The following is a 26,688-nucleotide window of genomic DNA, read 5'->3' as shown; positions in this document are numbered from 1 at the left end:
TTGGACTATCTGCTTGGATTGAATGGAGCAAAACGTAGGCAACTCCTTGAGCAGAACCTGCTTCATCCTTCAGACTGGGGTTTCTGAAGATCTGTACATTTGAACTTTCAAAGTGACTAAAGTAAAGGAGTTTTCCCTTTTTACCACATAATTCCCACAGATCAACACTAACAGAGAGCCTAATTCCAGCCAGGATTCAATCACTGTCTCTCAGGCATCCCAGCAGTGGATTTCATGACTTCAGAAAGCCATCTTCACCAGTGGAGAACTCAATGCTCTGAGGTTTACTGGCAGAGTCTCACACTGGGTAATGTTAGATGTTGATAAATAATGTCCTATGGAATTCTACTGTTGATAAACACTACTATGGAACTGCGATGTGTCTTGAAAAAAATCTTCTATGATAGTGGTACAGTCCAGCACAGCCTTTAAAAGAGAAAAAAAAACTAGCTAAGTCTGTGGTGTAATCAACTAGGTCTTGCAAACATACTTAACCTCTTCCAGCTACCAACATTACAAATGCTGTTTACACATTAGATGGTTATTTTTGGCTTCTGATATTATGGTGGATAAAGAGCCCTGGAATCTTTGTAGAAGGACAAAAGATGGAAAGAAAGGGCAGTGTAACCATGGCCAAGAGAAGGGAAATGTTGGAGAGATCTTTTTTCATTCACTTTTTATCATTGTTTTTACAGCCCAACAAAGATCAACATATATGAGCAGGCGTCCTGTGCCAAATCCAATCTGCCTTCCTTCCAAGCATAAAGGAATGTGAGTGAATTAAATATTGACATATGAAAATACACAAAAATATGCAATCACACTGTAGTGTGCTCTCTGAAGGCACCAGTTCTGTAGGGTTTGGGCATTTACTGGGACAATTATTAATTGTAGCAGTAAATCACAAAATTGATTCTTTTGATGGCTTTAGAATCCAACCATGCGACATAACTCGAATAACGCACACACACAGGTACTAATACACGAGGATACATTTATTAATACATAGAATATGCATATAAACCTAACAGATCTTATCGAGGGGGTTATCAGAATACAAAAGGTATATATTCAGTCAGTTACAAAGTGTTACACATATCAAAAGGACATACGTTCAATATATCATTCATTTAGACCGTTTCGTAAATGAACTTGGTTATAACTTCTATATTAGATTCTCAAAACAAGTACATAACTCTTAGGAATTAAAGTGATATCAACTGGTTGGGATAACAATTGAATTCTCTAGCTGTAATGCAGTGAAGTTGAATACTCATCCAATCTCTGGGGATTCAGATCTCCTGCAGACTCAAAGAAACAGTTGCAGGCTGTTGCTGTCCAATCCGCGCTCTCTGGCTCGGTGCCAGGCTGTGCTGTGCGGCTTGTGATGGTGCGGTGCTGATGCTCACTGACCGGCTGGTTAGTGTTGGCTTTAACTAGCAAAGTTTGCGCACAGGAGAAAAGATGACTGTGGGTCCCAGCAAGTCAGGAAGAAGACCGGTTCGTTCCTGATGAAGCGCTAGTTCTGAATAAACACTGTCCACAGCTGTCCACAGTTCCGACCTGTTCACGAGGCCTGCTGCTGGTGCTAACCTCGGGTGGATCCTCTGGTTACTCTCTGGCAACCTCCGCTCTAGACTCTTAGAACAAAGGAAAGTTCTGGCACTCGGACACACTGGCCGTTCCGTGGTTGTCCGGGCTGAGTCTCAAGATGGTCAGGAGGTGCGCTGTGAGAATGTCCTGCCCTTGGGAGCCTTCTGCTCCTGGGCCGTCCTGCCCTGGAATTCTCCTTTGAATTCCCTTTAGAAAAGTCCACAGAATTCTCCTGAATCTTACTACAGGCTCTCTGTGTTGCCTGTTTTTACCTGGAGGAACTCCAGCTCGTTGATTGGCTGAACGTTCCATGGGCATCAGAGTCCCACGTGGGTTACTTGGCCCTACCAGTCCCTGATTGGTTGATCAAGGTGAGATATGAGTCATTTACTCCTGACACCTAGGAATGCAGTCCATCTGGCACTCCCTAGACAGATAGGCGCCAATGGATGACCATTGATCATGATAGCCAGGCTTAGCTAAGTGCATCCCCCTTTGGGAGCTGTCCCTTATCAAAGGAAACCTTAAATCAGCCTGCATGAATAGTTTCTCTGTGGCTGCACCACAGAGATGAACAGAGATGGGGCCTCATTTGGGAAGGCTCAGAACACTTAATTCTTTCTTATTAATAAGCCTCGCCGCTACAACACATATGCAGTTTGAGCAAACATAAGACAATAACCAAGTACCACAAACTACCAGGCATCTAGTATCATTAGCAGTTCAGGTGGGGAGCTGCGTCACCATGTGTAGGCTGCAAAGGAACAAGTAATAGGTCTATTCCATGCTTAAAAGAAAAGAAAGAAAACACAACATTTCAGCCGTGGAGCCCTCACACCTGAAGAAGGCTCCACGGCTGAAACGTTGTGTTTTCTTTCTTCTCTTTTCATCTAGTGTCATTAGCCTTTTAACAGTTCCTGTCAAAATAAAATAGAAATGGATAACATTCTAGAGAGAGTTTGAAATACCAAGGTACAATTTAAAACATATCTCTTCCACTACAACCACAATATTTTGGAGAGATCGTTGAACCTCACTGTTCTGACATGTCCGTTAGCCTACGTCCTGCTTCAGCAATGAATGTGGCGGGGCATATTCTGAGGGAGATGAGGTCAATCAGGTGGCAGGAAATCCACGCTATGCTTTTTGCTTTTTTTGAGATCCTGAAAAGGACAGAGGGGCCATGTATATGTGTGCAGCTGGATATGTAATTGCAGGTGGTGTAGCAAATTCTGCTGAAGCCCCACTGCCTGGTGTGGACGGTAGCTGTGCATGTTGCAGCAGAATTGTGCATGTGAGATCAAGGGGGCATGTCATGTGTTTCAGCACTTCACTTCCTTCAGTAGCACATGATTCCCTGAGTTCTTTGGATGACCTTTGGACCGATCTTTCACGATGAAGAATTCCTTAAGAAGAATAGGTCTCAGCCCACCATCCCAATGCCTCCGTCTCAAAACAGCAACCTCCCACTGCCCTTAGTCTGCAAGGCAGTCCTTTCAAGTGTGATGACGACGCTGGGACCTTCGTTGCCTATTGTACGAGCTGAACTTTTGTGCTCATCAATTCAACGCTCTTTCCATCAACTCATCTTGTCTTTTGACGCTTCGTGTTTTGCGCTCCTTTGACTATCGGCATATCGGGTGACTGCAAACACTGAAGTTCTTGCTTACGGAGTGTGGAACATTGTTTTCAAGTGATCGCTGTTCTGTCATGTTGACGCCGAGTGAATCTTTCTTTGGCAACATGGGCAGGCCGACAGCAGCGCGAGCGAAAGTAATGGCAAATTTCTTGACTTATTTCTGAATGTGAATGTTCTTTAGGAAAGGGATGCGGCGTTGCTTCTCGCCCGTGTAAAGGTCACGCATTCCAGACGTGGTTATGAGTGAACAGTTGGCACAAGTGTCTGAAAAGAGCAAGAGAGGAAGCAACCCTGCCCCATGTGAGGAACAAACTCACGACCTTCAGATTATGAGATTGACACACTACCTACTACGCCAATGAGGCCGGCTGCAGTGCATGTGTCGGAAAGTTTGCCTCACGTGAATTACAGTCACCTGTACACTAATCTTGCGACGCCCTCTGCTGGATGTTGCATTTGCCTTTTGATCTCACCGATACTATTTTGGTCTGTTTCTGTTGCGAGTCCGTCTTTCAGATCTCACCTAGCACAAGTCTCTCTGGCTGAAGTGGCCTCTCTGCTTCAGCATCGTGCCCTCACTCAGCCATTAAAAATGTCACTCGGACTTCTGACATGCTGACATGAAATGTCAAGAGAGAGTGGCGGAGACGCTTAAGCCAGAGAGAAGATGAAAAGGGGGCATGGCTGCGAAATGCTTGACAGCTGCACGATGCTCTCCATGAAAGGCGTGACCACAGGCTAAAAGACACCTTTCAGCACATCAAGCTCTAAGCACACGCCTAGAGGACGCAGGAATTGATGCTGCTACTTCCCACATGCAAAGCAAGCGCTGTACCATACAAGCCAAACCCGCTTGCTGGGGCTTATGCCTCGGCGTCACCTAGTGCCGCTTGTTCCCCTCTTACCAGGCAAAGTTCACTGCCCTTCGTCTGCAAGGCAGTCGTGTAATTGCGGCTTTCTTGACTTATTGATGAAGGTCTGACTGGACGAGCGAATGACGCCTCTCCCCCATCCTCAAGCTCGCTGACAGATTGAAATAGCCAATGTTGCCGTGGCTCGTTTGTCTAGTGGTATGATTCTCGCTTAGGGTGCGAGAGGTCCCGGGTTCAACTCCCGGACGAGCCCTCGTGTGCTCTTTTTCTCCTCTTCCACAAGACTGGGAACTGATATCCACATCACTTCGCAGCGTCTGCTTATGGCAAATGATGGAATGTGACTAATGACTGAACGAGCCTGGCGAATTCTCATCACGTGGCACAATGAGAGCGTGCAGTCAGCTGTCCAAGGCGGCAACCTCATTGCTCGTTCAAAAGAACACGTACTGAAAACTCATCACCACTATGTTGTAGATGAGCACCGCGATCGCTTGTTGTCATACGTCCTTACTTGGGAAATGCAGAAGCAAAAACTGCCCTCTCTCAGCCACCGAAACGTGTGCGGCTCGCCTTGCGCTCTCTGCGCCTCGCATATTTGTGGAGCTGTCTGCTCTTCTTTCTGTTGAAGTACTCAAGTTACGGGACGTCCTGCAGCCTATGATGTTCTCACTGAGAGCTTTCAAGATTTGAAGGAAAACTACGAGCTTGATGGCTCAAGTCGAACAAATGTGATTGTTAAGCAATCGATGATCAAAAGCACATCTTCTAACAATTTGTGAGAGTATTATCAGCACTGTTTTCACTCGGATATACTTCTCACTTGCTAAGCTGACAAACTGGACGAGAAAATGCTGGAGACGCACTCAGTGCAGACTGAGGTTGGGAAGGAGGTGTGGCCCTTCAACGCTTGACAACTGAAGGACATTCTCTCCACAACGGAGGAGCACCTATCAGAAGTCGCAGAGGCTAAATGAGAGCACTGGGCTCCTAGAGCTCCAAACTCAGACCTGGAGGATGAGGGAATCGATCCCGCTACCTCTCGCATGCGAAGCGAGTGCTCTACCATTTGAGCTAATCCCCCTCGCTTCATGTTTCTCGGCATCACGTCTTACCGTCCCTGCCCCTCTTGCCAGGCACCGCCCACTGCCCTTGGTCTGCAAGGCAGTCCTTTCAAGTGCGATGACGACGCTGGGACCTTCGTTGCCTATTGTACGAGCTGAACTTTTGTGCTCATCAATTCAACGCTCTTTCCATCAACTCATCTTGTCTTTTGACGCTTCGTGTTTTGCGCTCCTTTGACTATCGGCATATCGGGTGACTGCAAACACTGAAGTTCTTGCTTACGGAGTGTGGAACATTGTTTTCAAGTGATCGCTGTTCTATCATGTTGACGCCGAGTGAATCTTTCTTTGGCAACATGGGCAGGCCGACAGCAGCGCGAGCGAAAGTAACGGCAAATTTCTTGACTTATTTCTGAATGTGAATGTTCTTTAGGAAAGGGATGCGGCGTTGCTTCTCGCCCGTGTAAAGGTCACGCATTCCAGACGTGGTTATGAGCGAACAGTTGGCGCAAGTGTCTGAAAAGAGCAAGAGAGGAAGGAGCCCTGCCCCATGTGAGGAACAAACTCACGACCTTCAGGTTATGAGACTGACACACTACCAATTACGCCAACAAGCCCAGCTGCAGTACACACACTGGAAAGTTTGCCTCACATGGATTTCAGTCGCCCGTTCCCTAATCTTTAGACGCCCTCTGCTGAATGTTGCATTTGCCTTTTGATCTCACCGATACATTTTTGGTCTGTTTCTGTTGCGAGTCCGTCTTTCAGATCTCACCTAGCACAAGTCTCTCTGGCTGAAGTGGCCTCTCTGCTTCAGCATCGTGCCCTCACTCAGCCATTAAAAATGTCACTCGGACTTCTGACATGCTGACATGAAATGTCAAAAGAGAGTGGCGGAGACGCTTAAGCTAGAGAGAAGATGAAAAGGGGGCGTGGCTGCGAAATGCTTGACAGCTGCACGATGCTCTCCATGAAAGGCATGACCACAGGCTAAAAGACACCTTTCAGCACATCAAGCTCTAAGCACACACCTAGAGAACGCAGGAATTGATGCTGCTACTTCCCACATGCAAGGCAAGCGCTGTACCATACAAGCCAAACCTGCTTGCTGGGGCTTATGCCTCGGCGTCACCTAGTGCCGCTTGTTCCCCTCTTACCAGGCAAAGTTCACTGCCCTTCGTCTGCAAGGCAGTCGTATAATTGCGGCTTTCTTGACTTATTGATGAAGGTCTGACTGGGCGAGCGAATGACGCCTCTCCCCCATCCTCAAGCTCGCTGACAGATTGAACTAGCCAATGTTGCCGTGGCTCGTTGGTCTAGTGGTATGATTCTCGCTTAGGTGCGAGAGGTCCCGGGTTCAACTCCCGGACGAGCCCTCGTGTGCTCTTTTCCTCCTCTTCCACAAGACTGGGAACTGATATCCACATCACTTCGCAGCGTCTGCTTATGGCAAATGATGGAATGTGACTAATGACTGAACGAGCCTGGCGAATTCTCATCACGTGGCACAATGAGAGCGTGCAGTCAGCTGTCCAAGGCGGCAACCTCATTGCTCGTTCAAAAGAACACGTACTGAAAACTCATCACCACTATGTCGTAGATGAGCACCGCGATCGCTTGTTGTCATGCGTTCTTACTTGGGAAATGCAGAAGCAAAAACTGCCCTCTCTCAGCCACCGAAACGTGTGCGGCTCGCCTTGTGCTCTCTGCGCCTCGCATATTTGTGGAGCTGTCTGCTCTTCTTTCTGTTGAAGTACTCAAGTTACGGGGCGTCCTGCAGCCTATGATGTTCTCACTGAGAGCTTTCAAGATTTGAAGGAAAACTACGAGCTTGATGGCTCAAGTCGAACAAATGTGATTGTTAAGCAATCGATGATCAAAAGCATGTCTTCTAACAATTTGTGAGAGTATTATCAGCACTGTTTTCACTCGGATATACTTCTCACTTGCTAAGCTGACAAACTGGACGAGAAAATGCTGGAGACGCACTCAGTGCAGACTGAGGTTGGGAAGGAGGTGTGGCCCTTCAACGCTTGACAACTGAAGGACATTCTCTCCACAACGGAGGAGCACCTAGCAGAAGTCGCAGAGGCTAAATGAGAGCACCGGGCTCCTAGAGCTCCAAACTCAGACCTGGAGGATGCAGGAATCGATCCCGCTACCTCGCGCATGCTAAGCGAGCACTCTACCATTTGAGCTAATCCCCCTCGCTTCATGCTTCTCGGCATCATGTCTTACCGCCTCTGCCCCTCTTGCCAGGCACCCCCCCACTGCCCTTGGTCTGCAAGGCAGTCCTTTCAAGTGCGATGACGACGCTGGGACCTTCGTTGCCTATTGTACGAGCTGAACTTTTGTGATCATCAATTCAACGCTCTTTCCATCAATTCATCTTGTCTTTTGACGCTTCGTGTTTTGCGATCCTTTGACTATCGGCATATCGGGTGACTGCAAACACTGAAGTTCTTGCTTACGGAGTGTGGAACATTGTTTTCAAGTGATCGCTGTTCTGTCATGTTGACGCCGAGTGAATCTTTCTTTGGCAACATTGGCAGGCCGACAGCAGCGCGAGCGAAAGTAATGGCAAAATTCTTGACTTATTTCTGAATGTGAATGTTCTTTAGGAAAGGGATGCGGCGTTGCTTCTCGCCCGTGTAAAGGTCACACATTCCAGACGTGGTTATGAGCGAACAGTTGGCGCAAGTGTCTGAAAAGAGCAAGAGAGGAAGCAGCCCTGCCCCATGTGAGGAACAAACTCACGACCTTCAGGTTATGAGACTGACACACTACCAATTACGCCAACAAGCCCAGCTGCAGTACACACACTGGAAAGTTTGCCTCACATGGATTTCAGTCGCCCGTTCCCTAATCTTTAGACGCCCTCTGCTGAATGTTGCATTTGCCTATGATCTCACCGATACATTTTTGGTCTGTTTCTGTTGCGAGTCCGTCTTTCAGATCTCACCTAGCACAAGTCTCTCTGGCTGAAGTGGCCTCTCTGCTTCAGCATTGTGCCCTCATTCAGCCATTAAAAATGTCACTCGGACTTCTGACATGCTGACATGAAATGTCAAGAGAGAGTGGCGGAGACGCTTAAGCCAGAGAGAAGATGAAAAGGGGGCGTGGCTGCGAAATGCTTGACAGCTGCACGATGCTCTCTATGAAAGGCGTGACCACAGGCTAAAAGACACCTTTCAGCACATCAAGCTCTAAGCACACGCCTAGAGAACGCAGGAATTGATGCTGCTACTTCCCACATGCAAGGCAAGCACTGTACCATACAAGCCAAACCCGCTTGCTGGGGCTTATGCCTCGGCGTCACCTAGTGCTGCTTGTTCCCCTCTTACCAGGCAAAGTTCACTGCCCTTCGTCTGCAAGGCAGTCGTGTAATTGCGGCTTTCTTGACTTATTGATGAAGGTCTGACTGGACGAGCGAATGACGCCTCTCCCCCATCCTCAAGCTCACTGACAGATTGAAATAGCCAATGTTGCCGTGGCTCGTTGGTCTAGTGGTATGATTCTCGCTTAGGGTGCGAGAGGTCCCGGGTTCAACTCCCGGACGAGCCCTCGTGTGCTCTTTTCCTCCTCTTCCACAAGACTGGGAACTGATATCCACATCACTTCGCAGCGTCTGCTTATGGCAAATGATGGAATGTGACTAATGACTGAACGAGCCTGGCGAATTCTCATCACGTGGCACAATGAGAGCGTGCAGTCAGCTGTCCAAGGCGGCAACCTCATTGCTCGTTCAAAAGAACACGTACTGAAAACTCATCACCACTATGTCGTAGATGAGCACCGCGATCGCTTGTTGTCATGCGTCCTTACTTGGGAAATGCAGAAGCAAAAACTGCCCTCTCTCAGCCACAGAAACGTGTGCGGCTCGCCTTGCGCTCTCTGCGCCTCGCATATTTGTGGAGCTGTCTGCTCTTCTTTCTGTTGAAGTACTCAAGTTACGGGGCGTCCTGCAGCCTATGATGTTCTCACTGAGAGCTTTCAAGATTTGAAGGAAAACTACGAGCTTGATGGCTCAAATCGAACAAATGTGATTGTTAAGCAATCGATGATCAAAAGCACGTCTTCTAACAATTTGTGAGAGTATTATCAGCACTGTTTTCACTCGGATATACTTCTCACTTGCTAAGCTGACAAACTGGACGAGAAAATGCTGGAGACGCACTCAGTGCAGACTGAGGTTGGGAAGGAGGTGTGGCCCTTCAACGCTTGACAACTGAAGGACATTCTCTCCACAACGGAGGAGCACCTAGCAGAAGTCGCAGAGGCTAAATGAGAGCACCGGGCTCCCAGAGCTCCAAACTCAGACCTGGAGGATGCGGGAATCGATCCCGCTACCTCTCGCATGCTAAGCGAGCGCTCTACCATTTGAGATAATCCCCCTTGCGTCATGCTTCTCGGCATCATGTCTTACCGCCTCTGCCCCTCTTGCCAGGCACTGCCCACTGCCCCTGGTCTGCAAGGCAGTCCTTTCAAGTGCAATGACGACGCTGGGACCTTCGTTGCCTATTGTACGAGCTGAACTTTTGTGCTCATCAATTCAACGCTCTTTCCATCAACTCATCTTGTCTTTTGACGCTTCGTGTTTTGCGCTCCTTTGACTATCGGCATATCGGGTGACTGCAAACACTGAAGTTCTTGCTTACGGAGTGTGGAACATTGTTTTCAAGTGATCGCTGTTCTGTCATGTTGACGCCGAGTGAATCTTTCTTTGGCAACATGGGCAGGCCGACAGCAGCGCGAGCGAAAGTAACGGCAAATTTCTTGACTTATTTCTGAATGTGAATGTTCTTTAGGAAAGGGATGCGGCGTTGCTTCTCGCCCGTGTAAAGGTCACGCATTCCAGACGTGGTTATGAGCGAACAGTTGGCGCAAGTGTCTGAAAAGAGTAAGAGAGGAAGCAACCCTGCCCCATGGGAGGAACAAACTCACAACCTTCAGGTTATGAGACTGACGCACTACCAATTACGCCAACAAGCCCAGCTGCAGAACAGACACTGGAAAGTTTGCCTCACATGGATTTCAGTCGCCCGTTCCCTAATCTTTAGACGCCCTCTGCTGAATGTTGCATTTGCCTTTTGATCTCACCGATACATTTTTGGTCTGTTTCTGTTGCGAGTCCGTCTTTCAGATCTCACCTAGCACAAGTCTCTCTGGCTGAAGTGGCCTCTCTGCTTCAGCATCGTGCCCTCACTCAGCCATTAAAAATGTCACTCGGACTTCTGACATGCTGACATGAAATGTCAAGAGAGAGTGGCGGAGACGCTTAAGCCAGAGAGAAGATGAAAAGGGGGCGTGGCTGCGAAATGCTTGACAGCTGCACGATGCTCTCCATGAAAGGCGTGACCACAGGCTAAAAGACACCTTTCAGCACATCAAGCTCTAAGCACACGCCTAGAGGACGCAGGAATTGATGCTGCTACTTCCCACATGCAAGGCAAGCGCTGTTCCATACAAGCCAAACCCGCTTGCTGGGGCTTATGCCTCGGCGTCACCTAGTGCCGCTTGTTCCCCTCTTACCAGGCAAAGTTCACTGCCCTTCGTCTGCAAGGCAGTCGTGTAATTGCGGCTTTCTTGACTTATTGATGAAGGTCTGACTGGACGAGCGAATGACGCCTCTCCCCCATCCTCAAGCTCGCTGACAGATTGAAATAGCCAATGTTGCCGTGGCTCGTTGGTCTAGTGGTATGATTCTTGCTTAGGGTGCGAGAGGTCCTGGGTTCAACTCCCGGACGAGCCCTCGTGTGCTCTTTTCCTCCTCTTCCACAAGACTGGGAACTGATATCCACATCACTTCGCAGCGTCTGCTTATGGCAAATGATGGAATGTGACTAATGACTGAACGAGCCTGGCGAATTCTCATCACGTGGCACAATGAGAGCGTACAGTCAGCTGTCCAAGGCGGCAACCTCATTGCTCGTTCAAAAGAACACGTACTGAAAACTCATCACCACTATGTCGTAGATGAGCACCGCGATCGCTTGTTGTCATGCGTCCTTACTTGGGAAATGCAGAAGCAAAAACTGCCCTCTCTCAGCCACCGAAACGTGTGCGGCTCGCCTTGCGCTCTCTGCGCCTCGCATATTTGTGGAGCTGTCTGCTCTTCTTTCTGTTGAAGTACTCAAGTTACGGGGCGTCCTGCAGCCTATGATGTTCTCACTGAGAGCTTTCAAGATTTGAAGGAAAACTACGAGCTTGATGGCTCAAGTCGAACAAATGTGATTGTTAAGCAATCGATGATCAAAAGCACGTCTTCTAACAATTTGTGAGAGTATTATCAGCACTGTTTTCACTCGGATATACTTCTCACTTGCTAAGCTGACAAACTGGACGAGAAAATGCTGGAGACGCACTCAGTGCAGACTGAGGTTGGGAAGGAGGTGTGGCCCTTCAACGCTTGACAACTGAAGGACATTCTCTCCACAACGGAGGAGCACCTATCAGAAGTCGCAGAGGCTAAATGAGAGCACCGGGCTCCTAGAGCTCCAAACTCAGACCTGGAGGATGCAGGAATCGATCCCGCTACCTCTCGCATGCTAAGCGAGCGCTCTACCATTTGAGCTAATCCCCGTCGCTTCATGCTTCTCAGCATCATGTCTTACCGCCTCTGCCCCTCTTGCCAGGCACCCCCCACTGCCCTTGGTCTGCAAGGCAGTCCTTTCAAGTGCGATGACGACGCTGGGACCTTCGTTGCCTATTGTACGAGCTGAACTTTTGTGATCATCAATTCAACGCTCTTTCCATCAATTCATCTTGTCTTTTGACGCTTCGTGTTTTGCGCTCCTTTGACTATCGGCATATCGGGTGACTGCAAACACTGAAGTTCTTGCTTACGGAGTGTGGAACATTGTTTTCAAGTGATCGCTGTTCTGTCATGTTGACGCCGAGTGAATCTTTCTTTGGCAACATTGGCAGGCCGACAGCAGCGCGAGCGAAAGTAATGGCAAATTTCTTGACTTATTTCTGAATGTGAATGTTCTTTAGGAAAGGGATGCGGCGTTGCTTCTCGCCCGTGTAAAGGTCACACATTCCAGACGTGGTTATGAGCGAACAGTTGGCGCAAGTGTCTGAAAAGAGCAAGAGAGGAAGCAACCCTGCCCCATGTGAGGAACAAACTCACGACTTTCAGGTTATGAGACTGACACACTACCAATTACGCCAACAAGCCCAGCTGCAGTACACACACTGGAAAGTTTGCCTCACATGGATTTCAGTCGCCCGTTCCCTAATCTTTAGACGCCCTCTGCTGAATGTTGCACTTGCCTATGATCTCACCGATACATTTTTGGTCTGTTTCTGTTGCGAGTCCGTCTTTCAGATCTCACCTAGCACAAGTCTCTCTGGCTGAAGTGGCCTCTCTGCTTCAGCATTGTGCCCTCACTCAGCCATTAAAAATGTCACTCGGACTTCTGACATGCTGACATGAAATGTCAAGAGAGAGTGGCGGAGACGCTTAAGCCAGAGAGAAGATGAAAAGGGGGCGTGGCTGCGAAATGCTTGACAGCTGCACGATGCTCTCTATGAAAGGCGTGACCACAGGCTAAAAGACACCTTTCAGCACATCAAGCTCTAAGCACACGCCTAGAGGACGCAGGAATTGATGCTGCTACTTCCCACATGCAAGGCAAGCGCTGTACCATACAAGCCAAACCCGCTTGCTGGGGCTTATGCCTCGGCGTCACCTAGTGCCGCTTGTTCCCCTCTTACCAGGCAAAGTTCACTGCCCTTCGTCTGCAAGGCAGTCGTGTAATTGCGGCTTTCTTGACTTATTGATGAAGGTCTGACTGGACGAGCGAATGACGCCTCTCCCCCATCCTCAAGCTCGCTGACAGATTGAAATAGCCAATGTTGCCGTGGCTCGTTGGTCTAGTGGTATGATTCTCGCTTAGGGTGCGAGAGGTCCCGGGTTCAACTCCCGGACGAGCCCTCGTGTGCTCTTTTCCTCCTCTTCCACAAGACTGGGAACTGATATCCACATCACTTCGCAGCGTCTGCTTATGGCAAATGATGGAATGTGACTAATGACTGAACGAGCCTGGCGAATTCTCATCACGTGGCACAATGAGAGCGTGCAGTCAGCTGTCCAAGGTGGCAACCTCATTGCTCGTTCAAAAGAACACGTACTGAAAACTCATCACCACTATGTCGTAGATGAGCACCGCGATCGCTTGTTGTCATGCGTCCTTACTTGGGAAATGCAGAAGCAAAAACTGCCCTCTCTCAGCCACAGAAACGTGTGCGGCTCGCCTTGCGCTCTCTGCGCCTCGCATATTTGTGGAGCTGTCTGCTCTTCTTTCTGTTGAAGTACTCAAGTTACGGGGCGTCCTGCAGCCTATGATGTTCTCACTGAGAGCTTTCAAGATTTGAAGGAAAACTACGAGCTTGATGGCTCAAGTCGAACAAATGTGATTGTTAAGCAATCGATGATCAAAAGCACGTCTTCTAACAATTTGTGAGAGTATTATCAGCACTGTTTTCACTCGGATATACTTCTCACTTGCTAAGCTGACAAACTGGACGAGAAAATGCTGGAGACGCACTCAGTGCAGACTGATGTTGGGAAGGAGGTGTGGCCCTTCAACGCTTGACAACTGAAGGACATTCTCTCCACAACGGAGGAGCACCTATCAGAAGTCGCAGAGGCTAAATGAGAGCACCGGACTCCCAGAGCTCCAAACTCAGACCTGGAGGATGCGGGAATCGATCCCGCTACCTCTCGCATGCTAAGCGAGCGCTCTACCATTTGAGATAATCCCCCTTGCTTCATGCTTCTCGGCATCATGTCTTACCGCCTCTGCCGCTCTTGCCAGGCACCGCCCACTGTCCTTGGTCTGCAAGGCAGTCCTTTCAAGTGCGATGACGACGCTGGGACCTTCGTTGCCTATTGTACGAGCTGAACTTTTGTGCTCATCAATTCAACGCTCTTTCCATCAACTCATCTTGTCTTTTGACGCTTCGTGTTTTGCGCTCCTTTGACTATCGGCATATCGGGTGACTGCAAACACTGAAGTTCTTGCTTACGGAGTGTGGAACATTGTTTTCAAGTGATCGCTGTTCTATCATGTTGACGCCGAGTGAATCAGTGTTCTGATGTGTGACAGTGACAGTGAAGCTCTGCTCTGTGTGCTTTAGGAGAGCTGATGTCCTCTGTGAAAGAAGAGGCCCCAGAGTACTATGACGATGCTGTAACTATACCTCAGAGTCCAGATGCCTTGTCAGGTGGGTTATTTCAGTCCAGTCCCAAAGAGAAACCTTGTACCAATCCCAGAAACTCTGAGTCTCTCTCCTCTATGTACTGCAGACTACATCACACTGAGTCTGTTTATTCTGCTGCCAGTGTCCAGCTCCTCTTCAAATATTTCACAAGGATACAAAGCATTGCCTTCTCTGTTCTGATACAGGCTGCACTGTTGTCAGTCACCATCTCAATTTAAAAAAATGGAATGGGTTTGAAATGTATTATATAATCAGGTTGCCTGATCCCCTGTATTTTAAATCTGATGTGTAACAGTAAAACTGTCTCTGTGTGCTTCAGGAGAGCTGATGTCTTCTGTGAAAGAAGAGGCTCCAGAGTACTATGATGATGCTGTAACTGTGCCCCAGAGCCCAGACACAGTGTCAGGTGAGTTATCATAAATAAGACTTGGTAGTACACTCTGTACCAGCCTGCATTAGCCTTTGTCATTAGAAATAAACACTACCTGGAAGAGAAATAGTCTCTGACAAGCCAGTATGTGTCAGAATGACAGCGAGATTACTGACCTGCTCTTCTGTTCACAGGGAGACTCCTCTCTGATGCGGCACCTTCTGGATACAGTGTGGATGACAGTGAGGGAGACCCCACTTTAGGTAAAGGGGACTACAGCCAGGGATCTCGGTGTGAGTGAGGTAGTTCAGGGATGAAGAAGATGATCCCCAGTAATCAATCGCTGTGCCACTCTCATCCAAGACAAGAGGGCACCAGGTCTAAGTGGTGGCTCAAATTGTGCTGTGTCCTGCATGGATCAATAGTAGCTAATACAGAGTCCTGATTGCCACAAGATTTAAATGCTTAGATCAGGGTCTCAGCTAAACCCACCCACTGTCACACCCAGCCAATCGTATGCTTTCAGTATTGTTTTCTGACCATAGTCCAGCCAATCCCTGACCAGGAGTCCTGAACTCTACATGTCAGCCTAGTGTTTCCCTGTCCTGTGTGGCCCTGCTAGAGACCTGAGGTCTTTACACCTGGATCAGCTACTGATCTGACCACAGAGAGGTCTTCAGAAACTCAAACAGAATTACTTATTTTAGAAAATACTGTCAAAGCTTTTCTGCACTCTGGTTTTAGAACACTGGTAAATTTTTGGTAAGTAAAATCTGAAGTACTAAAAGTTGTTCTAAAAGATAATTTTTTAATTTTAATTAAAATTCATTCCTATAAAGGCTTTTGGATTATAATATGCTTTCAATAACGTATTCATCTGACAAATCGTATTCACCTGTCTTAATTATAACATTATTTTTTGTGATCCTGTCTAAGATTATTTGTTTATATAATTAATGGTTGTTAAAATCACACATATACAACTTAAAAAAAAAACAACATACTATACCCATGCATAAAAATTCATGGGTCCAATTCTAAACCAAAAATATCATCTAAGAGAGTCATCCCTGTCCATCAGCTGTCCACTGCCAGTCTCTTAGTCTGTGTCTCTCTATCAGGTGTCCTCCAAACTGGCCCTGGAGTGGACAGGGTCCTGCCCACATTGCCATCTGAGGAAGGAGTCTCTACCCCTGACAGGACTGACTATGATGATGTTGAGGACGAGTCTCAGGGAGAGGATGGGTGCTGTGGGACTGACAGGGCTGTCTGGGAGAAGCTCCTCCTGCAGATCTAGACAAAGAAGAGCTTCACCAACAGAGTCACACAGTCTTAGAGCAGCTCTGAGCACTGAGACTGTCTGTGACCTGAGTCCACTTCACTCTATTGTTTCCACACTGACACTGTCTGTGACCTGAGTCCACTTCACTCCACTGTTTCCACACTGTCCTCACTGTCTGTGTTTGCAGGACCTGCAGCTTGTTTTTTATAAAAGGAAGACCCTGAAAATTCTGTTTCTGCTTCTTTCCACAATGTGTATTTCAGGTATGAATAGATCCATTGATGTACGATTCTGAAAGTAATATTTTTGATACACATTTGTATGCATCTTATTAAAATTTTGGTTTGCAATAAACTGTTTAAAGTCATTTTTGTCATTTTATTCTGACGTGCAATATTAAAAGATTGTCTATAAAAACATGACGTAGCCCTTGGCCAATCAAACAATAAATTCAACCCCAGAGAAAAAAGGAAACATGAATGTAACACTGTACACTGTAGACAAAGCCAGACACAGCATCTCCAAAGAGACACACCTGACTGTATTTTATTAGAAATGACAACACCCAAGATTAAAGCGTCATGAAAGGAATATGGAGCAAAATTCTGGCTTAACCCGCTCGGCTGAGGGCTGACCTGCTGGCCATAGGACGAGGAGTCAGGGCCCCCATGCAGGGTGACCAAGGGCCAGCTGCAGAGGTGGGATGCAAGAGACATGCAAGAGAGAAAGATAGGGATCCCGTAGGGATTTATAGCGTTTTGGGAGAGAAATGGATGTGTTGTTACAAACAAATAAGTTCTGGACCCCGTAATGAAGCTGAACAAGTGAGTTTTATTGCATGCAAAAAACATCTTGATAGAGCCAATCCGAAATAAAGGCTGAGTTTTCAATAGGGTCTACAGATATGTGCAGCAAAATAAGATCAGGCCTCCAGGAGTTTAGCAAAAATAATTTTTGAAAGAAAATAGCTTTCTCTATATTCATCTAAAATATCTGATTCAATCACTTTCTAATTTATTATTTAGCTAAAATTGCTGATTCAATCACCGCCATGTGGGTAAAATGTCTGCACAGCCACGCAGCATGATGACGTCATTAGTTGGCACTGCAGCGGCTTCAAAACAACTGAGGAGCTGAGCTGAGAAAGAGGAGATTCTGCAGCTGGATATAAACCTCACTGCATCTGCTAGTACCACCTAGTCGGGAGAAGTGAATCGCCATCAAACTAAACTGTGTGTGAATTCCATGTAATTATAAATGTATTTCCACAGGTTAAACCTACATAATTGTGTACATTATTCTCAGTGCAATTCAGATTTGGTTACTGTTTCTATCGAACTGATTAGAAAATCTGCACACCCGTGCAAAAATAAAAATGGAGGAGAAAAATGTTTATCCAGGGAAATTACTTTTGCAGTAAAAAGTGATACTCCATTTTCCATTTCTTATGATCAACCTGTTCATCATCATCCCCATTCTGTTGACAACTGATTCTGTGACTACTGGAGGCCCGAACGGGACTACTCAGTTTCTGAAAAGCAGACAGAAGAGAGAGGTTGTTTCCCCACTGGATTAGCTGAATGAGACTGATCATGCTGATTTCCAGGATAATTTGTGGTATCATTACATGAACTATACTGTGAAAAGTATTCGACCAAATGCGTCCTGTTAGGTGTGTAGCTTGATGCCTCATTCTACTGCCTCTCCTGGTAGGTTGAGTCCGCATCCTGTGGCGGGACTCTTCTCGAAATGTATAGGTCTAAGTCTCCAATCTGTAGCTAATGCTCGCTGGCTGCAAATAACCCGCTATGAAATGTACACCTTTATTAATATAACGCTGGATGGCCTCGACGCAATTAAACAAGAATTAAGAGGAGTCAGGCTTATGGCATTGTAAAATAGGTTTATGCTAGGCCTCCAGAATGCAGCCTCTGAAGGAGTGTGTGCTCTGATAGGCGATTTGTGCTGTACCTACAGTATATCCCTGCTAATGCTGATGACCATGGTAACCTCACCCTCGCAATACACCAGCTGAAAGAACTTAAGGACAAAGTAAATCAAGAGCGGGGCATTGGCAATGAGTTCCCCTTCTTTTCATGGTTAAAATTGTTATTCGGGTCATGGGGAATGTTTTTCTTGAAACTATTCATGTCTGTTATTATAGTGTTTTTGCTGCTCTGTTGTTGTATAACTTGTATTATCCCTATGCTTCAATCTATGGTAAAGACTCATTAATATGCACTGATTAGAATAGACTCCCATGAGCCCTGGGACCCTCCAGGTGACCCCTACGAGGACTCCATAGTGAAAAAGCATTTTAAGGATAAAAAGGAGGGAATGTAATGGAAAGTTACTAAAGAAAAGTGTTTAATCCTAAAAATGTTGTTTACGGGCAATATTAAAGCAGCTGGATTCTGTGAACAAAGTGTGATAGTACCCAGCGGGTCAAGGGCACGGGATGTTCGAAGAATATGTTTATCTCTGCACCAGCAAAAAGGCGATGCAAAACTGCATGTAGCTGTCTTCTCTGTCCTTCAAGGCTTAGACCTATAAGTACTGGAAAATTACTGCCTCGCCTGTCTTTGTATTACTAACCAACCATAATGAAGTAAACAAGTTGAGCTGTTGCATCAGCTAAGTGTGTAAAATAAGGGACCTTTCCCTATTTTACTTTGGAAATCAGCCCCCACTTGCTGCACAGACTAGTGGTTGCTGTTGTGCAATATTATTTTTCATTTTGTTACAATGGACTTCACAGTGCTCCTAGGAAGGTTCAAAGCTTTGTAAATCTTTTTATAACCTTCTCCAGCTTTTTTCCTCCTAACAACTTCATCTCGAAGTTCCATAGGCAGCTCCTTGGTCTTCATGACAGTAGGACTGATCTGATCTGCTGTTTTAGTTGTGAGACCTCACAGTCAGTGATATTTATTGTGCAGTCAAGCAATTGAATACAGGTGTACCTTGTTAACATTTAGTGGGATCTCTCAAGATAACGGACCCAAATTAGGTTGCTAAAACAAAGGGAGTGAATACTTATCAATTAAGTAATTTTCCATTTTATTTTTAATAGATGTCTTCAGAATTTTAAATACTTAATTTCATTTGAACATTATAGAGAATTGCTTCTACAGGAGAGAAAAAAAATTAAACATTTTAATATGATTTAATTTGACCTTGCAACACAGCAGAATGAGAAATAAACAATGGGGTGTGAATACGTTCTGAAGGCACAGTATATATTGCTGTCCTGTCTCGTTTAAAAAAATAGTTGCATTGAAAAAAAAAACAAAGATATGGAATTATTAGTGATGGTGCCAAAATAGATTTTCTACTTAAAAGAGATTCATACAATATCGTATTCTTTTCGCAAGTACTTTGAGCTTTTTTGTAGAATTTAATCAGATGTGTGACTTTTATTTTTCCTGTGACAGTTAAGAATCCTTATCTGTTTTATACACATTTCTTGCTTAACATGGTAAGTTAAAAGCTGTTACAAAATTACAAGCCTATTCAATGAGAACAGTCTTAACTGTAAATTAAACTTAACATCCCAAGACTATAAAGGAATAAAACATTAATTCAATTTAGACCTAATTCATTTTAAAATTGAAAAAAACTAAAAGTAAAAAGCATTATATATTTTAGTATACAAATAAATTTAACTGTGTGACAAGAACTATTTCTGTTTTAGTCAACCATAAGGAAGAATACAGTCAAAATTTAGTTGACTAGACAAACTCAACAGTGGGTGACTACAAAGTGACTATGACTAAAAGACATCTTAGGAACAAGTAAAGGTTTATTCCATGCTGAAAAGAGAAGAAAAGAAACATTTCGGCTGTGGAGCCTTCTTTGGATGTCACATGCTGACGCATCTACCAACTTGAACTAAAAGACATTTTAAGTCACCTGACTGGATAAAACTCTTTCCACACTGACTGCAGCTGAATTATCTCCTGCATGAATATGCTGGTGGGCTCTCAAGGTACCTGAATGACTAAAACTCTTCTCACACTGACTGCAGCTGAATGGTCTCTCTCCTGTGTGTATGCGCTGGTGGGTTAGTAAGGTACTTGAATGACTAAAACTCTTCCCACACTGACCGCAGATGAACGGTCTCTCTCCTGTGTGAATGCGCTGGTGTGAATGTAAGTGGCTTATCTGACTAAAATTCTTCCCACACTGACTGCAGCTGAATGGTCTCTCTCCTGTGTGAATGCGCTGGTGGGTTATTAAGGTACATGACCGACTAAAACTCTTCCCACACTGACCGCAGATGAACGGTCTCTCTCCTGTGTGTCTGTGCTGGTGTAATTGTAAATGGCGTATCTGACTATAACTCTTCCCACACTGACTGCAGCTGAATGGTCTCTCTCCTGTGTGAATGCGCTGGTGGATTATTAAGCTACGTGACTGACTAAAACTCTTCCCACACTGACTGCAGACGAACGGTCTCTCGCCTGTGTGAATGTGCTGGTGTGATTGTAAGTGGCTTATCTGACTAAAGTTCTTCCCACACTGACTGCAGCTGAATGGTCTCTCTCCTGTGTGAATGCGCTGGTGTCTTTTTAAGTCACCTGACCTATTAAAATTCTTACCACACTGACTGCAGCTGAAAGGTCTCTCTCCTGTGTGAAGGTGCTGGTAGGGCTGTGAAATGCTAGACTGACAGTAAGGCTGCTCCCCCATGTGCCATAATGGTAGTTTGTCCACTCCATCTGAGCAAGGCCTTGACCGATTCTTCCTTTTCCTCTGATCGTGCTGCTGTAACTCAGTACTGTTCTCTTCACCAGATACATCAGTCTGCTGCTCTGCATGGTCAATCAACTGGGGCTCCGTGTCATGCTCTGTAAGATTAAACTCACCCAGTTCTTCTTTGTGCTCTAGTACAGAGACACTTCCCAGTTCATTACAACCTTGTGTAATATTTTTTGTGTCCAGATTATTAATCTTCTCTGTAAAATCATCACATACTAAGAGCCCAGGTGTCTCACTCTCAGGCTCAGTCTTCATCATGGGCACAGAGCCCAGATCCTCCACACTCTGTCTGCTCTCTGTGTGCTGCTCACTGAATGTCTCTTTCCCTTCTGCAGCAGTAAGCTCTGTCTCCTGCATCAAACTGGAGCCCCACTCCTCCTCACTGTGCTGCTGTTCAAGAGGAGCCCTGTCCCCAGCATTAGGGAGAGCACTGGTCTCTGAGCCTGTAAACACAGGACAAGAAAACAAGGCCTTCAAAATAATAATACATTTTATTTTAGTAGCAGCTTTAAAGGTGGCTTCTTAAAGCGCTTTACCAATAACAAAAAATACATCATATAAGCACGATGAGAATACACAATTTGAGGAGACAGTAGATGGTGGTACTGAGTACAGTAGGAACAGAGGGGTCAAGAACAGAACCAGTTAAATAAAGGCTGTTCTAAAGAATAAGGTTTTGAGTCTGGATTTGAAGGAGTTTAGAGAAGGTGACTCAATTATATCCTTGGGAAGAGAGTTCCAAAGCTTGGGGGCATAACAGGAGAACGCCCTGTCACCCAGAGAGTGTAGACGGACTGGGGGACAGATAGGAGACCAGAATTAGAAGAACGAAGACGGCAAGATGGGGAGTAGGATGATAACTCAGACAGGTACTGAGGTGCAAAGCGAGCAGGAGGATTTTTAAGTCGACACAAAACATGACAGGAAGCCAGTGCAAGGACTCCAGTATAGCAGTAACGTGAACACTTGTACTAGACTTGGTCAGGATTCTGGCTGCCAAATTTTGGATATACTGGAGTTTGTTCAATGTGGACTTAGAAACCCCAGAGAGTAGAGCGTTACAATAGTCGATTTGGGAGCAGCCAAAACTTTTCAGCCACTGATAACATGGGGCGTAGTCGTGGTTTTCGAGGTGAAAGAAATATGTTTTGACAACATACTACATATGTTGGTTGAAAGTCAAACATCCCCAAAGTTTTTCAATTTAGACTGAAGCTCAATTACAGGACCATCTACAGATAGAGTTACAGCAATGGTTTTACAAAGTTGATGGGTGGTGCCAATAAGCATGACTTCAGTCTTGTCACAGTTAAGATAAAGACATTTTGAGTCATCCAAGTTTTTATATATTTTATAATTTTATAAGAGGGGTTAATACAGAGACTGACTAGACACTTCAGCACATTAACACTGCACTGAGAGAGAGAGGGGTTAATACAGACACACTGACTAGACACTACAGCACATTAACACTGCAGTGAAAGATAGAGGGTTTAATACAGACTGACTGACTGGACACTACAGTACTTTAATAGTGTAGTGAGGGGGGGGGTGAATACAGACAAACTTACTGGATTCATACAGACAAAATCCCTGGAGAACTGAGATATAATTAGTATACATATAAAAATCTAAACCAAAACAAGTTAAATACAATATGTGTAAACCGTGTTTCCTAATGACGTCGGATTACACACTGATTCAGTGAAACAACTGAATCTGAATGAGGTGTTTTCAGCACCGTAACCGGCCAAAATAGTTCAGTTTTCAGTAAAGAATCGCGTTGCTACATCACACAAGTCTTTCCCACTTCACTCTGCAATCTCTCCATCTCTCCACTATATTCTCACATCTTTCGGAAAGTTTTTTAAAGACAGTTTGATAGTTTGTTAGAACGCGTACTGATAATGAGAATGTTTACTCTTGTGAGATGTTTTCTTTAAAATGAAGCGTGTTTTTTTAAAATCTCACGAGGAAGTTAAAAATACTGGTTTTAAACGCACTCATACAAGTCACCACACTGACCTGACAGCTCCAGTTTCGTGTCCATTTCTTTTTTTATTTCTGCAGTGACTTCACATGGAAGCGCCTGGGTACCCTGATCTCCTCCTGCTCCCGACTCCTCCCACAGCTGCAATCTCCACTTCAGGCTCTCGTTTTCCTTCTTCAGCTGCGCCATTTCACTCCCGACACTGTCTTCCACACACTGTGTGATTTTAATCACGGCCCGTCTCACCAGAATCTGGGAGACGCCGCGGAGTTTGCCTTGAAACTCGTCCTCGGTGTCAGACATCCTGTTTCCAAAAAGTTCTGAAACTTCATACACGATCGATTTGAGCAAAACCTGCATGAACGAGTCAAGCTGGGTTTGCAGATTTAACAAGCACTCCGCCATCCTTCTTCAGAGTCGGTCAGAAACAAAGGCAGACTTGCGAAGTTTAAACAGAATAACTTTCTTCTTTATTTTTATTCTTCACAGATCCTGTTGTCAGGGCTGTGATCAGTTCAAGCACGAACACAGCCGACAAGACGCTACGTATTCAGAAACTAAAGCTATTAAAAAAAACAACAACTTTCTTATTTATGTAAAGAAAATGATTCAATCGCCAACACGTGGGTGAAAGATATGCAGTGTCGCGCAGTATGATGACATCATCCACTAGCGCGGCCGCGACTTCAAAACAACCGAGAAGCGGGGCTGAGAAAGAGGAGTTTCTGCAGCCGGATATAAACTTCACTGCACCTCCTAGCGCCACCTAGTCAAGAGGAGTGAATCACCTGCGACTTGCGCCGTTCGCAAGCCTGAATTTTGTGAAACGGAACAAATTTATTTTTTTGCCCTTGCACAACGAAAACGTCTCAAGTGGATCTTTATTCTACATCTCCCTATGCAGGTTTTTTGTAAAAGAAAAAAAATGCTGTCATTTTCTTGCCAGCTGACAGTATTTATTCTTCACCGATAAGCAAGATTTGTATTTCTTATTTCGGAAAAAATAATTCTTCGAAAAACAAGTTGTTCCAGAAAGGAAATCAATACTTGCATTTAACAAAATCAAGCTATATGTGATTGTCCTTAATTATGTATGGAGTCTGGCAAAGAATAGTGTGGTCTGTGTCTTTAGGTACTGAAAGCAACTGACGAGTTTAGGTGCTCTTAGGTATTTCCTGGAGATCAGGTCTAAATTAACATCAAAGGAACCAAGTAAAGGTTTATTCCCTGTCACATAAGAAGGCTCCACAGCTGGAATGTTGTGTTTCCTTCTCTTGTGGGATTCACTTTACACCTTAACACCTTATCTAGGGGGATTGTAGTCTGTTATGTGTTTGCTGGAGATCTGGTCTAAATTAACATCAAAGGAACATTTAAAGGTTTATTCCACGTCACACCCGAAGAAGGGTCCACGTTGTGTTTCCTTCTCTTTTCAGCATGGAATAAACCTATACTTTTTCCTTTGCAGCCCACGCATGCTGATGCAGCCCTCTACGTAAATTACCTTCGGCTGTGGACCTCCAGCTGACCTGCACACAAATATATGAGGAGGTCTACTGAGACAAGAGGAGTACGATAGAGTACCGAAGACTTGAAAAAGCTCTTGCATTAGATTCTGTGTTTTTGTTGTTCCCCAGATTTGTTTTCAATGTTCTTTTTCTTTTGAAGCTGTTGTGTTTGGCTGTTTTTGTTTTAGTTGTTAAACTACTACAGGGATTAACCTAGGTAAAATTGTGTAGCCTGGCAAAGAATAACCAGCACAGGACACAAATATATTTTTGGGGTTCTTTATTTCCAGGTTAGTATGGTGTCTAATCTGTTTTGTTAGTTTGGAACATAATAAAAAGCAAAATAAATGACATATAATGATATATTTGACTACACAAACTATGGTAGTGGTTCTTTCTACCGTGAGGGAAAACGGTAAAAAAAACACATTTCAGTTTGACGGTTTCAACATTCCATCTAACCGTTACAAAATCACACTGAACAAAAATAAATTACATTACAGTTTAAATTTAAATAACTCACCATGCAGTGCGTGCAGAAATAGGCCTCCTACAGGCTGCACAGGTCACCTCTCAGCACCACCCTCACTGAGAACTACATTACATTACAACAATAATTAGTATAATACTCTTACATTGACATGCACTTAACAAACGGTGCTTGTCTTAATCCTATGAAATACCCCTTTATACTGGTTAATACGTTTTATTTGAGACTCATTTAGGGTGTAAATAGGAAAACAACCCAGTATTTACTGTTACAACTCTCTGCAGTAATTTAGTTTTTTTCAACTGATACACACTGCTTCTTAATCCTACTGCACATGCACAGACCATGCAGTGTGTGCAAAAATTGACCCTGTTCTCATTGGAACAGTGAGAAAGGCATACCTGGGTGCCCTCGAACCAGCACCTTACTTTCATCTTAGTCCCAACCTTACCACACTAAGCAATTGTACCACAGAGACTCCAACAAATTGGTTTTCTCCATTTGCAGTATTGGGGTAAAAAAAAATCTGCACTTTTAAGCAAGTATTGTATTTCAAATTTCGCAAATTGTAAGAATTTCTTGAAAAATGTTGTTTCAGAAAGAAACTGAGTAGACGGGAATAGCCCAGTCAGTAGAATATTGAACTTTTCATCTCAGGGTCCCTATTCAGGTGGCTGATTTTCTTGCAAATGCTGTGAACCTGCAAAATAGATGGTCTTTTGTCCCTCAGTTTTTCAAGCTGTTCTATGAATGTTTAAAATGTTCAATATTTTTCATGCTTATAAGCACTTTCTATCACAAAGTTTATGGTGTTCTTGACGCTGTGCTGCACGTAGATAATGTAGACGAGAGCACAGGTAACAGTACAGGACAAGCAGTGAGGAGCGCGCATAGCTTTCAACTCAGTGCGGAGTCCAGAGGGAGGTCTCGCTCGCTGAACGATCTCTCAAGAAACCCCCGTTGAGATTCAACAAATGTCTAACAATCACGTTCAAAAAGATGACGATACGTTTTTTTAACATATCCTTACATTTGCCCGTACAGTACAACATATTTTCTGTACCCTCAAATCCCCAATGTTACTACTTTCTCCTGAATCACAATAAATTATACAACAAATCTACTTAAAAGAACAGATATGACAGAACACATTTAAGACTTACACCCCCTTTAAATATGCATTTGCTTTATTTGAGTTTTCTTACCTCCCTGGGGTACCTGAAAATTCACTATCGCATATTAAAGGCTGTACATGTAATACAACTACTAATAAAGATAGACATTAAAGTTAAGTACTAATAAATTACACTTTTATTGAGACATGTATTGATAAAATTCATTGTGAATAGTTGTGGTGTCTGAAAAACAATTTCAGTTAAATATAACAATTATTTTCAAGCTAGTGGTGCATAAGCTCGTTATTTAGTGACTATATTATTTCTACTATATTCACGACAGTTCTAATGTGATCGCTTGTTCCGCTTAGTCCGCTACTGAGTTGCTTAAACCCTGTGAAGAGGCTTCAGTAACATCTAATGGGCAGCAGCTGTTATTTTAGGTTTGTTGCAATTGAGGACACAGCTGCTGACAAATTTCAGTGGCCACGTTTGTTGCAGCTGACCCGTTGTAGATACCAATCAGCTGCAAGAAAAAAAACAAACATCACCTGTGCCTTTTAAAAAAATAAAAACAGAGTAGTAGTTATTGAGGTAATTTCAGGTAGAATGTAAGAAGTAAAGTTAACTAGTCCCACAGTAATGCTTGGGGTCCTATCAATAAAATAGTTGTAACCCGAAAACACAACAACCACAAAGCGAGAAGTCCTCCAGGAACCTATGTAAATCAGTGTAGTAGTCTAACAACTATAAAAAAGCATTCAAAACAAAAAGAAAAA

The 26,688-nt window shown here is 44.8% G+C and overlaps 1 protein-coding gene and 7 non-coding genes across 8 annotated transcripts; 4 read left to right on the top strand and 4 right to left on the bottom strand.

The window, feature by feature from the left end:
* Positions 1-4,285: 4,285 nt before the first annotated feature.
* On the top strand, positions 4,286-4,357 carry trnap-agg (transfer RNA proline (anticodon AGG)). The gene has a single exon. It is a non-coding gene; the product is annotated as a tRNA-Pro (tRNA).
* Positions 4,358-5,115: 758 nt separating this feature from the next.
* trnaa-cgc (transfer RNA alanine (anticodon CGC)) lies at positions 5,116-5,188 on the bottom strand. The gene has a single exon. It is a non-coding gene; the product is annotated as a tRNA-Ala (tRNA).
* A 3,472-nt stretch (positions 5,189-8,660) lies between these two features.
* Positions 8,661-8,732, top strand: trnap-agg (transfer RNA proline (anticodon AGG)). Its single transcript has one exon. It is a non-coding gene; the product is annotated as a tRNA-Pro (tRNA).
* Positions 8,733-9,490: 758 nt separating this feature from the next.
* trnaa-agc (transfer RNA alanine (anticodon AGC)) lies at positions 9,491-9,563 on the bottom strand. The gene has a single exon. It is a non-coding gene; the product is annotated as a tRNA-Ala (tRNA).
* A 1,285-nt stretch (positions 9,564-10,848) lies between these two features.
* Positions 10,849-10,920, top strand: trnap-agg (transfer RNA proline (anticodon AGG)). The gene has a single exon. It is a non-coding gene; the product is annotated as a tRNA-Pro (tRNA).
* A 2,115-nt stretch (positions 10,921-13,035) lies between these two features.
* On the top strand, positions 13,036-13,107 carry trnap-agg (transfer RNA proline (anticodon AGG)). Its single transcript has one exon. It is a non-coding gene; the product is annotated as a tRNA-Pro (tRNA).
* A 758-nt stretch (positions 13,108-13,865) lies between these two features.
* Positions 13,866-13,938, bottom strand: trnaa-agc (transfer RNA alanine (anticodon AGC)). The gene has a single exon. It is a non-coding gene; the product is annotated as a tRNA-Ala (tRNA).
* A 5,153-nt stretch (positions 13,939-19,091) lies between these two features.
* Positions 19,092-23,454, bottom strand: LOC148807409 (uncharacterized). Its single transcript, XM_088909519.1, has 2 exons — positions 22,832-23,454; positions 19,092-21,249 (listed from the first exon to the last, which is right to left on the bottom strand). Exons 1-2 carry the CDS (start codon positions 23,199-23,201, stop codon positions 19,949-19,951), a joined length of 1,671 nt encoding a protein of 556 aa, XP_088765645.1. The 5' UTR covers positions 23,202-23,454; the 3' UTR covers positions 19,092-19,948.
* Positions 23,455-26,688: the final 3,234 nt, after the last annotated feature.

Source organism: Atractosteus spatula, unplaced genomic scaffold (assembly GCF_055471065.1).
Source record: "Atractosteus spatula isolate fAtrSpa1 unplaced genomic scaffold, fAtrSpa1.hap1 Scaffold_31, whole genome shotgun sequence".
Classification (NCBI taxonomy): domain Eukaryota; kingdom Metazoa; phylum Chordata; class Actinopteri; order Semionotiformes; family Lepisosteidae; genus Atractosteus; species Atractosteus spatula.
Note: the sequence above shows the minus strand (reverse complement) of the source record. Positions and strands in the feature narration are given on the sequence as shown.

Coding starts and splice junctions, on each gene's coding strand:
- LOC148807409 (XM_088909519.1), bottom strand. CDS start 23,201: ATGGCGGAGTGCTTGTTAAATCTGCAAACCCAGCTTGACTCGTTCATG. Junction 21,250..22,831: donor CACGAAACTGGAGCTGTCAG/GTCAGTGTGGTG, acceptor CTGTGTTTACAG/GCTCAGAGACCAGTGCTCTC.